At 35.8% G+C, this 13,582-nt stretch overlaps 1 protein-coding gene across 2 annotated transcripts in view; it reads right to left on the bottom strand.

The window, feature by feature from the left end:
- ANKRD31 (ankyrin repeat domain 31) overlaps window positions 1-13,582 on the bottom strand; it is a 179,413-nt gene that overhangs the window by 118,581 nt on the left and 47,250 nt on the right. For both annotated transcript variants that reach the window (XM_031935419.1, XM_023207991.1), the window contains exons 6-10: window positions 12,489-12,535; window positions 8,452-9,021; window positions 6,171-6,451; window positions 5,529-5,638; window positions 1,340-1,495 (exon numbers count right to left, since the gene is read on the bottom strand). In XM_031935419.1, the coding sequence (XP_031791279.1) occupies window positions 1,340-1,495; window positions 5,529-5,638; window positions 6,171-6,451; window positions 8,452-9,021; window positions 12,489-12,535 (1,164 nt within the window). The remainder of the gene's footprint in view (window positions 1-1,339; window positions 1,496-5,528; window positions 5,639-6,170; window positions 6,452-8,451; window positions 9,022-12,488; window positions 12,536-13,582) is intronic.

The following is a 13,582-nucleotide window of genomic DNA, read 5'->3' as shown; positions in this document are numbered from 1 at the left end:
GTGTGTGTGTGTGTGTGTGTGTTTTGGGAGGTGAAATGATGGTTGCACTTTAAACAAACTTTGCAGGTGATTCTGTTGAAAATGGAAACACTGTCCCCTGTAATTCTGTGGGATGTGGTAGCCAGAAATAAAGATAGAGCTAAGACGCAAAGTAAGAAGGAAAAGTAGAGAACAAGTAAGTTCAAAATGCAGGGAAATATGATAGGGATAAAGAATTCATGAAGGTCACAGAAGTACCTGGGACAATGAGGAAAAGGTATATATTAACTGGCTGAAGACAAGAAGGGAACAGTCACTGAGAATGTTAACAATGGCACAGAAAAAGAAAAAGTTAATAAAAAGAAACATGTTAAGAGATGCTTGGGAAATCCATAAAGTCAAAACTGGCTGCATGTAGGGCTACTCTTGAACTCAACGGGCAGACAAAGAATACCAACAGAAAGAACCACATATCTCTTGAAATCAAGACAGTAAGTGCTGTGGCTGGCAAATAAGGATCCAACGTTGAGGGTTATAGGGCTATGACCTGGATATGACATTTAAAATAATATCCTGTTAAAATCCTGATTATAGTGTAAACCCAGGCCTTGCTAAAGTAAAGTACTGGGGGTGCACTTGAAATCAGCTGCTTGTCCATGGATTTTACTGTGCCATCTCTGTGCACCATAAGACTCTTTGCACTGTTTCTAAACTGAGCAAGTTTAGAAACCACAGGAAAAGTATGGACACCCAAAAGCACCATCCAGGCTGTCCAAGTATTGTTCAGTGTAAGTACCTTTAAGGAATCACTCTTCTCTAGCACAACATGTCACATTCTACCCACAGGGAAGATTGTCCCAGTGACCCAGGCTTGCAGAAATACTGCTCTTTCTGAGCACCCTGTCCCAAGCTCTGTACTTCATACCGTATTCTTTCCATTTCCCTGGCCACTGCTCCTGCTGTATATCTACCATTTCATCATGAATTTTCCCCTATAGCTCAGTGCACCATCAGTTTCTTCCAGTGTTTGACATCATTTCTCCTTCATTTAAGGCTGAGTCTCATAGTAACAATGACCTTGCAAAGCCAGCCCCAAATACCTTCTGGATGCCACTGCACATAACCCACCTGGCATAATCTTTGAAGAAGAAACATAATGCTCTTCTCCTGCCACCCAGTCTTCTCATCCTGCCCTCTTCCCTGAAAGATAATGGTGATGAGCTACTTAAATAGGAAAATGACCTGAAAGTCTTCTGTTTGGAACTTACCTCAGGCTCACTTTGCTATACTTTCCTAAGAGTGATTCAGCTGAAACTACAAACCACTCTTAAGATAACTGTGGGTGGTAATCCTAACTTACCAGCATAACTTGGCTGATTAACATTTCCACCTTTTTTTATACAATGATGAACAAGATCAGCATCATCGTTCAGAGCAGCCTTATATACTAAGTTCTCTCCAAAAATGTTTCTCCGGTTAATGGTACCAAGAGATATTTTGTTCACCTTCATTTTTTCTGAAATGAGGGAATGAACAAAAGGAAAAAAAATCATTATTTGAATATCAGAAGGAATATGAATTACAAACAACAGATTTCAAACTACAAACTTTACGAACATAGGTAACAGGATTAACTCAGTCAACAGTCTAGAAGTGAAGTATATTATATTATGAGAATATTCATCCATTAACCCAACTATAATATTATCTACATACAAAAAGGAAAAAGCAACAAATGTCACTAGTTTTAAAATATTTGAAGTAAACTATAAACCATGATAAACAGTGTATGTTGATTGAAAAACCATGAAAGGTGCATATATGAAAGGACTAACAGATAATCTTCTTAAAAGTTCTGGTGAAAACGATTATTTAAACCTAGAATAATATATTATCGAATTTAATAAAATGGTATATTACCAGATGTCTTACAAAACCATGAGGAGAAAATCTCAGAGGCATATAAGATACAAAAACTAATCCCAATGAGACTGGAAAAAGGAATGCAAAATTATCTTTCTTTGCTAAAAATAAATTAATGAAATTAAGAAGAGAATCATAGCCTGATCTTTGCAATTGTTTTTATTTACTAAGTCAGCAGAAATGCATGATTAAAATGCTTTTCCAGATAATGTATATCAAGTATCAGTTCTCCACTGTGCCTCCTAAAATACTGAAGCTCCTCATTTACTTGTTCCAAATCCTGTCAATTTGAAGGGCAATACTCATTTGGATTTTCTGAATTTCAGAATAGCTTGATGATAGCTTTTCCAATTTTTATCTAGCTAACCTGCCCCATCCTAAAACCTTACAAAGGTAACTGAGTACTGCAGCAGCTTTCTTAATAGACTACATAAAACTGCCTTGCCTTTTGACTCCCTTGATTCAGTTCCACTGCATAACAAACCAAACTGCTGAACTTTGAGTCTACCTTCTTGTATACCAGACTACAAAGCATTCTTTTCCCACTAGACAAATTGTATGCTTACCATAATCAGAGCAGTCTTTATTTCCAAATCTGTCTGTGCCAGTTGTACTTGTTATATTATAATTATGTAATTTTCTGATCTTAGGAGGAAAGCATTTAGTCTTTCACAATTAAGTATAAAACTGTATGATTTCTGTAGACGTCCATTGTCAGGTTGAAGTTTCCCCTCTATTCCTAGTTTGCTGAGAATTTCCACTAGGAACAGATGTGTTAGATGTTGTCAAATGCTTTCTGTGCATTTATTGAGATGATCATATGGTTTCTCTTTTTCAGCTTGTTAATATAATGAATTACAGAGATCGGTCTTCAAGTGTAAAACTAATCTTGCATTCCTAGGATAAACACCACTTGTTCATGATGTGTTATATAATGTTGGATTTGATATGCTCAAGTTTTGTTTAGAATTTTTTTTTTCTGAGACAGGGTCTTGCCCTCCATATTCTTCTCCAGGGTATTGCCCAGGATGGAGTGCAGTGGTGCAATCATGGCTCATTGCAGCCTCAATTTTGCAGGCTCAGGTAATTCTCCCACCTCAGCCTCCTGAGTAGCTGGGACTACAGGCACGCACCACCATGCCCAGCTAATTTTTTGCATTTTTCGTAGAGACAGGGTTTCGCCATGTTGCCTAAGCTGATCTCAAACTTCTGGGCTCAAGCGATCCACCCGCTTCAGCCTCCCAAAGTACCGCAACTCTAGGCATCAGTCACCGCACCTGGCCTGTTTAGAATTTTTGCATCTATATTCATGAAGGATATTTAGTCTAATTTTCTGTTCTTATAATGTCTCTGATTTTGGTATCAGTTTAATGATGACCTCATTAAAATGAGTTGAGAAGAGTTTCCTCATCTTTAATTTTTTGGAAGAATTGTGTGGAGAACTGGTATTATTTCCCCCTTATATATTTTGGAGAATTCACCAATGAAGGTGTTATAGAATGAATGGTTTCCTCCCAAAACTCAAACTTGAATTCCTAGACCAATAGGAATGGACTAAGGTGCTTATGTGTATTTGTGTTTGTGTGTGTGTATATTTCTCTTTCTGTAAACTGCTTGTTCATGTTCCTTATCTATTCATGTTCTTTTTACTTTTTTCCCCCAGTTTAAAATTTTTAAATCAATTATTGTTATTATTATTATCTAACATGTAAAAAGGGATATTTATTTAATGTATACAATTCAATATACTTGGGGACAAGTATATACCCATGAAACCATCACCACCGTTAAGGCCATGACATACACCCTCTGTTCTTTATCCTTACTGTTTCATAAGAGCTTTTTGCATACTAATGCCATTAAACCCTTGTCAAATGATGCTAATATTTCTTAGCTATTTAATATTTGATTCTTCTTTAGGGTATATTTCTATACAATTTTTTAAAATGTATGTAATTAATTTTATCATTCTTTAAAAGAATTTTTACCATTATTTTAAAGGTATGCAGTTAATTTTGTGATTTTAACCTCAGAAACCAAGAGGGTTTAAAAAGACTTTTTCCACACCAAGGTTACGGCAAAATTCACTTACATTTTCTTCTACAACTTTCATTTTTCATTTAAATCTTTGATCAGTCTGAAATTAAAGTTGGTGTGAAGAATGTTATGGAAACCCAATTTTGTTTGTGTTTTCCACTACTTATTGCTTAGTCTTTCTTTTCACCACAATTTGAGGTGCCATCTATATTACATATCTGTCCCATGTCTCACTGTAGCTGGCTTCTACATCTAAACTCTCTATTCTGTTTTACTGAGTTATCTGTCTATTCCTGCTACAGTGTCAAATAACTTTAATTTTGTAGCTTTCTAATATGCTCACATATTACAGAGAACAAGGTCCTGCCACTCTTTTTGTTTTTATTTTTCAGAATTTTCTTGGCTAGTCTTTCATATTTACTTTTCTAGGTGATATTTAGCATTCCTTTGAAACTTCCTCATAGCTACTCTCTATCCCTGTAAAAGCAATACAAAATAAAACAAAAAAATTAGCAAATAAATAAAAATCTGTTTTTGATGAGATCTCATGCATTTCTAGAATAATTTAGGGAGAACCTTCTTACAATGCTGAATCTAGTCAAGAACAAGGTTCTTCTTTCCATTTATTCAAGTATTTTTTACATCCCTCAGTAGAATTTTTAAACTCTTCTTATAAATATGACACATTTCTTATTAGTTATAAAAGTATTTTCTTTTTGTAACAATTATAAATGAGATAATCTTTTACATTTTCTAACAAGTTCATGCATACATATATGTGAAAGGCATTAATTATTGACTCCAGCTTATCACATTTTTAAAACTTTTTCTTTTGAAATAATTTCAGACTTACAGAAAAGTTGTAAAAATAGAACAAAAGACTCACCCCTGGTTGACATTTTACCATTGACTTTAAACCATTCTTTTTTACAGATACATATGCATCCAGACACATGTATATATAAAAAGTAACTTTTACACATCATGCCCTTTTACTCACTAATACTTTAATGTGTATTTCTAAGGACAAAAATGTACACTTATATCACTGCAGTATTATTATCAAATTCAGAAAACTTACCTCTGATACAATATTATTTTTTCATCTACAACCCATATTTCAGTTTTGCCAGTTGTTCCACTATCTATTATTTTTTAAACAGTGTTTCTAGGTTCTCTTATTGCTTCTGAGAGTTTTTTAGTTCAATCTTTTGGATGGTATAGGAACACAGAAATAAGATCTAAGAAAATAACAGTTGTGCCTTGTCTTTCCTTTATTCCTCCTGATATGCTTTTTCATAGGCTTATGCTAGGTTGGTTACACATGTAAATTTAAAAAGAGGTCTGTAACTACTGTTTCCAAATCAGAATTATAGAAAAAAGTACTAACCTATGAGTCAGAAGTTCAGGATCAATTCTCAATTATGCTACTAATGAGCTGTATGATGCTGGGAAAAACCCTTAACCTATCTGAAATCCAGTTTCCTTATCAATAACATTAGAAAGTTGAGAAAGATAATCTCTGAATCCTTTCTACCAAAATTCTGTTTCTGTAAAAGAAATAGAAAAATACTCAAACTATGCATCACCTTTTTTTCCTGGAAATTGTTCATTTTTCTTGATTTGTTTTCCATTCTTGAACCTGGATGAATGCATATTCTTCTCTTTACCATCAATCATTAAAGCCGGATCCTGCATTCTTGAAAAACAACGTATTTTTTAAATGGCTATAACGGTTTTTACAAACATTCACAGAGAATTATACCAAATTTTGACTATAATATTAAAACTCCAGGGTATTTTACTGAGCTGTTCTCAAGTGGCGTGGCAGTTTTAAAAATGGAGATGGCTCCTGCAGGTAATTCTGCAGCAGGCATGCCAGTCATCATGGCTTCTAGCCCTCTCTTTGCACTACCTGTGGGTTTTTCTTCTTTAGGATTAGTCATTTACAAGTGCGAGTATTCTGAATCTCCTGCTCTTCACTCCCCAAGTTGGCATGTCACTATCCACTCTATTCACCCTCTAGAGAAAAAGATGCAGGCTCTTTGCAAGGAAAAAGCCTTGCTGTGTGGTATGGCACTGACCAAAAGCTGCAAAATAAAAAAAGCAATAATATAAAAAATAAAGCTCTTTACCCTGTGTTAACTGTATACTGAACCTGACCCCAAGCACATAATTATCTATAATGTCTACAGCATACCTGGAGATAAAGACATAATTTCACTGCATACCTGAAATTCTGAGCTGATGAGTTATTATTTGTTAGGTCCTCACAGCCAAGGATTTTTGGTAAAATCTTTTCTGGCATCTTATACATGTGATCTGAGTACTTTGCATCTCTGCTTACTTTCAGTTTTTCTAGTCTGGATGATCTTCTCAACACACACGCAGTTTCCTGGTCAGAGCTATTTGTCACTGAATGTGAATTTCTCTTATTACTTAGTGGTTCACAAGAAGTGATATTTTGATGAGCCAAAGTTTGCAACCCAGATGGATCTGGGTCTTGCAGAGTCTGCAAATACGTAAATACATCCACAAACAATTACAACACTGCAAAAAAACTTAAAACTGTAAGAAGCTAAATTTTGTCTTGACCTTTGATTAAATTAAAACGCCTATTACAGAATGCAAGTACAAGAATTCATGGACATATGTGGACATAATGAAAGATTTTATAATAATTAATGTAATAAAGGACAATGCAGATTTAAAAGCTTAAGAGCATAAGTGAAAAATGATTTTGATCAATATTTATTTTGAAAATTCAAGGGCAAATGTGTGGTCACTCTGGGAGCTTTAATTTTGCAAGAAATTGGGAATGTAGAATGATGAGAGATCTACAAAAACATTGGAAATGTCACACTAGGCTAGATCAATGGACTATTCAGCCTAGGGTTTTGTTATCTGACAGCAGCAGTAAGTGATATTTTGTGGAACAAGATAGTACATAACCTCCATTACATTGATTTTAAAAGGTTAACAGTATATCAGGAATTTTTCTCTAACTTTCCCTTAATAATTCATTATAGATTTAACTTCCATGAGCATATGTATTCTTTATATGTATCATCTAAACCTTTCTTCAGCCTACTTACATATCCATCTTGCAAAGCTTCTAAAGGTAACAAGCTCCATATTTTTATTACAGCTGAGTAAACGAGTATATTATTTGATCTGTTCTAAATAAGCCTCCTTTCTCCTTAAGAGGGTTTCTTTTTTCTTTCATTTTGAAGACTTGCTAAATTCATATTCACTGTATTAATATCAATCATAATTTCCTACACTTTACTTATATTCCCTCTTTCCATATTTAATCTTCATGCCCTATCTCCATAATTAGTTTCTCTTTTTCTGGCTTTTAAAAAATCCTATGTCAGTTTTGAGATTTGTTAACCAGAATTTCATGCAGTATTATTCCAGGTACGTATGCTGCAACCTGAGCTCAAGATTTTGTTATATAAATCTTCACAAGGATGTTCACAGAAACATTTTGGTAATCGGAAGATAGAAAGAAAACAATCCAAATGATATCATCAGTGAATTGATTAAATAAATTACAATACATTTACATAGTGGAATACTACTCAAATCAAAAGATTTAAGCAGTGCTACGTTTGCTGACACTGAAAGATAAACAAAATATATTATTAAATTTAAAAAATAAGTTGGAAGGCATTACATATAATATAATCCCATTAGTATAAAATGAACTAATACAGAATATGATGGAAATAACTGGAGAGAGATACACCCAACTGTTAACAATGATTATCTCTAAAGAGTGAAATTGTGGAGGATATTTGTTACTATATTATTATGTAATTCTGTCAGGTTTAAAATTTGTTTTATAATGAGGATGCATTATTATTATAATCAAGAAAAAAACAATAAAGATTATTTTAAAAAACACAGAAACTGTCAATATGACATTTTGTGAGTGATAGGCCACTACAGGGCTTCTAGGCATAATACTACAAGAATTCTAAACCCCAAGAGCTATGCCACCTGGCAGTATTCTCAGACATAGAAGGCAAAATTCTGCTTAAGCTACGCATATTTTTTTCCCCTCCCCTGGCATCCCTGCATATATTCTGTGTCAAAATGTAAATTAATGTGGGGTATCCCATCAGTACTCTGCACCCAGGTAGACACAGTGATTTTCGGAGCTAACAGAAAATTTTAGTAAAGAAGTCTTTCCTTCCTACATGTAAGCCATCTTCTTAGGCCTGTTGGGAAGAAATCTGTCTATTTTAACTTCCTAACTCCCAGAAAACTCTACCCTAGGAACTTCTAAAAAGATCACTCTATGCTTCCAAGTCACAAAGTATCTTATGGTGTTGATATTTGGGTAAATTTTATTTTAACACAATGAAAACTTGTTGATGTTTAAAAGGCAAAATCATAGACTCATATTTTCAGCTACTTGCTCCACTGAAAGACGCCTGTTTCATAGCTCAGTAACTTAGATCCATGTTCAAATGGTGGAGTAGAACAAAGAAATTCAAAATTCACCTCTGCGATTTGTGTACAATCTTCATTGGTCTGAGACGTATTGAACTTCACTTCTAAACATTCATTTCTAGCAATGAGACTGCTGCCTCCCTCTTTTCTGTGACAGATGGTTTCCATCTTGGCTTCCGACAATGTGTTCAGGGCTTCCAATAACTCAGCTGGCAATGCATCATCCTTTGCATTTTCTAGTGAATCTCTATGACATGCCGACCAGGCATTCAAAGGTATTGATATGGAACTAAGAGAGTCACTCAATGGGTCCATCAATTCTTTACGATCAAAATCACTTACTAATTCAGACAGTCTTTCCTCCTGGGTGCTTTCCGGTGATGTAAGTAACCTTTCTAAGGCAGACACAAAGGTTTCAAGAGAGCTTTCTTCATCCTTAGTTTCTTCAGGAGTCATGGTCAATATGACTTCCTTTCTAGGCTCAAAAAATGTATTTGGTGCTGCTAAGATCTTCTCTGGCTCTATTAATGATGTCTCCTTTACAGCAACCATATCAGATACTGTAATAGCAGTGCCTGAGAGAAGGCTAACTTCAGGAGAATCTCTGCCTTCACTTAGTTCCTGTGTATTACAAATAGAAATCACATCATTACAGCATATACAATAAAGTATTTAAAATGAACACTTTATAGTTTTATAGTTTATCTTGTTTGTAAGCTACCCTCAAAATTTATCATCAACTTTCCTTCCCTTCCATAAATAAAGAGAATACTCTTTATTGCTTTCCTATACCAAATCACTAATTACTGAATACATGGTTAAACGTTTAATAATAGACCAACAGCATAATTGGCTGGACCATAATTACAGATGGCAAATTATTCATTTAAGTTTAAATTATCTGTGCTAACAGAAGAAGCAGAGATGCCATGGATAGTTAAATTAACAGATGATCTCAAAGCTTCATAGCAATTAATGGTTATAAAATTCTTTCTTGCCAAAATTTCCTATTTGGTTTATGAAAATTATTGACTAGGAACAAAATTTCACCTTCTTTTTATTGCCCCACCTTTGCAGGAATAAGTAAATGTGGAGTAAAGAGGCCAAAGGACAAAAGGTCAGAGGGAAAAGGTGAAGAAATGAGGGTACAGTTCTGTATAAATATTACAAGCCCTAGCTGTAAATGAATGGCTCTGAGTTGTGGTTATTTTAAGCAAAAACCCCACAAAAACTTAACATTTCTAAATGACTATTATTTCTCTAAGACATCACCTTAATAGGTTATACCTGTTCTCACAATGTTTCTTTTTTTCTTTTTTTTGAGATGGAGTCTCACTCTGTCACCTAGGCTGGAGTATAGTGGGGCCATCTCGGCTCACTGCAACCTCCGCCTCCAGGGTTCAACTGATTCTCCTGCCTCAGCCTCTTGAGTAGTTGGGATTACAGGGGTCTGCCACCATGCCCTGCTAATTTTTTGTACTTTTAAGAGAGATAGGGTTTCACCATGTTGGTCCAGCTGGTCTCAATCTCCTGACCTCAGGCGATCTGCCCGCTTCGGCCTCCCAAAGTACAGGGATTACAGGCCTAAGTCACTGCGCCCAGCCTCACAAAGTTTCTAATACTCAAAATACTGTTAGAATCCCTCTTTTGAAATTGCTTTCAGAATGAGTTTATAAGTCATTCAAGAAAATAATGTGCTTTAAAGGCACTGAAAATTTTTCGAACACTAAATACTTTTTATTGGCCTTAAATAACAGAATGGGTTTCAATGACTTTAGTTTTTTCCAAAAATCAAATCCACCATACCTTTGACAGGATGTGCTGTAATTTGTAAGCTTTCTAATATTCTAATCTGGTATGACTAAGAAAAGCAAAACCACTTTATTCTTCCTCCTGTCCTTTTCTACCTGCCACCTTTATGTACTCAGTATATATTAATAGCATACAACACTTAAGAAAACATATTTATTTGTTAGCAATGCTAACTATAATTTTCTCAGAAAGATAAAAGGAATATGCAAGAAATTCAAGAACCAGATCCTACTCACTCTCTAAGTCTCAGTTTAAGGCCTCCCCACTATTTGAAGTCCTTATGTCTACTAAATTCAAGGCACCAGGTATAATAAAGTATATACATTGGGCTCTGTCCTAAAGCAATTTATTTCCAACTTAAGATTCAAGACATAAAAAAAAAAAAAAGATTCAAGACATAAATACCTAAGATATTAAATAGAATACAAATAATGTCATAGAACACTTATGAAATCAAATGAATGGCATAAACTAGTGTATATCAAGCAGTTCCATTTATAACCACAGAACCAGCCCAAACTGGCCCTACTTTGTTGGTAACAGAATGTCAAGTCATCTTGCAGGTATAACAGGGCCAAAAGTGCAAGTCATGTAGCGCAGCCAGAACCTTGAACAAAGAAGACTGAGAAATGACTCCCCCTCCTCCTGAACCAAGAAAACTGAGAAATGACTGGAACCTGACCACTGGTACTCTTTCTGAAGCAAGAGGTCTCCTGGACAGGAAGATTTGGTGCTAAAATCCACCTAAATATACCTTACCGTAAATGGTCAAATTTGAAGCCTTCTAATCAGACTCTGTCAAACCAACATTCCTAAGTCCTTTCCCTTACCTTCTGCCCCCTTAAAACCTGTTTCAGACCCCAAATAGAGGACACAAATTTGAACTGCCTCTCCTGTCACCTTGCTGGCCTGTCTCACAATAAAGCCTTTTTTTTTTTTTTTTTTTCCCTCAAAAGCCAGTGCCACAGCATTGGCTTCTATGCACATCAGGCAGCAGGCTCATTCGCTTGATAACATACAAAGCCTAGTGTGTTGCAATAATGAGTTTTCTGGGGAAGAAAACAATGGAGGCAGTAGAGGACGACAGGACTTTCCAAACCATGTGCATTGGGGGAACTTTAGGACACAGTGTTCTCCAAACATTTTTGTCCAAAAAATCCTTTTCCTCAGAAGATCTATTAATATCATAGAGTACAAGTGATTTGGAAATAATGATATAGTCAGTAAATAATGAATGCTAGAGAGGGAGCAATTACTTTGTCAAGATTGCCAGAATTATCTGAAATAGATCCACAGAAGAACAGGTACTTATGCCAGAAATTAAAGATTTGTGAAGGAGTGAAAGAATGGAGGAACACACATTTACTGAGCAGCAACTAGGTGCCAGACACCATGAACCATCATTGCTCGGTCCTCACAATACCTGTAAAACAGCTATCACTGTCCCTATCTTACAGATATAAACAGTTATCCTTGGAACCTAGACCTATCTGGTTTCCAAATTTTATGTTATTTCCCATCTTCTGGTTCCTGATTCAAGCAAAAGCATGAAGGCAGGGATGTGTAAGGTATGGCTGAGATAAAGTAAGCTACAGGGACAACTCTGGGTGAGATGCCAAGACCTAGTCTCTACAAAATAATTAAAAGAAAAAAATTAGCTGGGTGTGGCAGTATGGGCCTGTAGTCCCCGCTACTTGGGAGGCTGAGGTGAGAGGATCTCTTGAGCCCAAGAGTTCAAGGTGGCAGTGAGTTATAATCGATCGCACAACTGTACTCCAGCCTGGGCAACAAAGTGAGACTTTATCTCAAAAAAAAAAAAAAAAGTAAGGTATGGGTATACTGGGCTGGCTTGGGGAGGTCCTTGATTGCCCAGTATCCCTAAGGAAAGCGTGAGTTCATTGTGAGCACAGCCAATCCTACAGTCCTCTGATTCTCCATAGCATCAAGTACAAAGCAAATCCAAAGCAGGAAGGAACTTTGTTACATTATCTCAGAAACTAGTTTGATAATAAGTTATGTATTTCTACTCTAGATAAAAAGTAAGAGACTTACAGTACTGGATAAGAAACACAGATCAAGAAAACACTTTTATGAGCAATAGGAAGAATAAATATGAAAGAGGTGATTAGACAAAAATAGATTTCTATCTACCGAAATGGTTTAGTCATATTCCTGCCTAGGTGAGGGTCTAAATGAGCTTGATACTTTAATTGACACATTTTTAAAAAAATCTAAATCCACAATCTACATAGTTAATTTCTGTTATACAGACCAACCTTTTCTATGTGTGGCAAAACTTCAGGAGTTTCATCAGCCTCAGGCCCTAGAAAAGAACAATGTGTTTTCACTCCAGTTTTACGAAAGCACTAAAAACATACCTTCTCAGTTGGCATTTCATAATCATATGAGTTAAACTCCCTCAGTCAAGTGACACATCATATATTTTATTAATATTACATAAATGTATTGGTATGAAAGTATTATTTTGGAAATGAAGTTATAAAATTCTTCCATTTCTTAAAAAATATTTTATATAGCTCCAAAAAAAATTGTAACTATTTGGAATTATTTTAGCTAAAAACCAAGAACCCTATTTTGTCTGAATTATTCTAAGTACAGCATTTGTAACTACATAAAGAAAAAACTGTCTACTTTCTCGATGTCATCATCTCTTCCAGTACAGGTACTTAAAGCTTAAATGAACTCATGCTGTCTGGAGTTAGGCATGAAAAGAAATGCCCCTTATAGGAGTCAAAAGGACAGGAGATCATCCTAGACACTATGGAAGATTGCTGCATTGCCTCTGCAACTGCAAATTCACTATCCACTCTCACCCTGTCACCTCTGAGCCAAGCTGGCAAACAGCAATTCACACCCAAGTTTGGTTAAAGGAGGATCTGGAAAAAAGATAGTTCTCCTATGTTGTTCCTTTTACATTTTTCTTTCTTTCCTTCCTTCCTCCCTCTCTCCGTCCCTCCCTCCCCCCACCTGACCTCAAGTGATCCACTTGCCTTGGCCTCCCAAAGTGCTGGGATTACAGGTGTGAGCCACCGCACCCAGTCCATTCTACTTTCATCATCAAGATCCAAGTATTCTGGCCAGGTGCGAGGTCAGGAGTTTGAGACCAGCCTGGCCAACAAGGTGAAATCCCGTCTCTACTAAAAATACAAAAATTAGCCAGCATGGTGGCACGCGCCTGTAATCCCAGCTACTTAGGAGGCTGAGGCATAAGAATTGCTTGAACCTGGGAGGCAGAGGTTGCAGTGAACCGAGACTGTGCCACTGCATTCCAGCCTGGGCAATAAAGCAAGACTTTGCCTTATAAAGAAAAGAAAAGAAAAGAAAAGAAAAGAAAAGAAAAGAAAAGAAA

This window comes from Piliocolobus tephrosceles, chromosome 4 (assembly GCF_002776525.5).
Source record: "Piliocolobus tephrosceles isolate RC106 chromosome 4, ASM277652v3, whole genome shotgun sequence".
Classification (NCBI taxonomy): Eukaryota; Metazoa; Chordata; class Mammalia; order Primates; family Cercopithecidae; genus Piliocolobus; species Piliocolobus tephrosceles.
The sequence above is the reverse complement of the archived record's forward strand: the minus strand, read 5'-3'. Positions and strand labels throughout refer to the sequence as shown.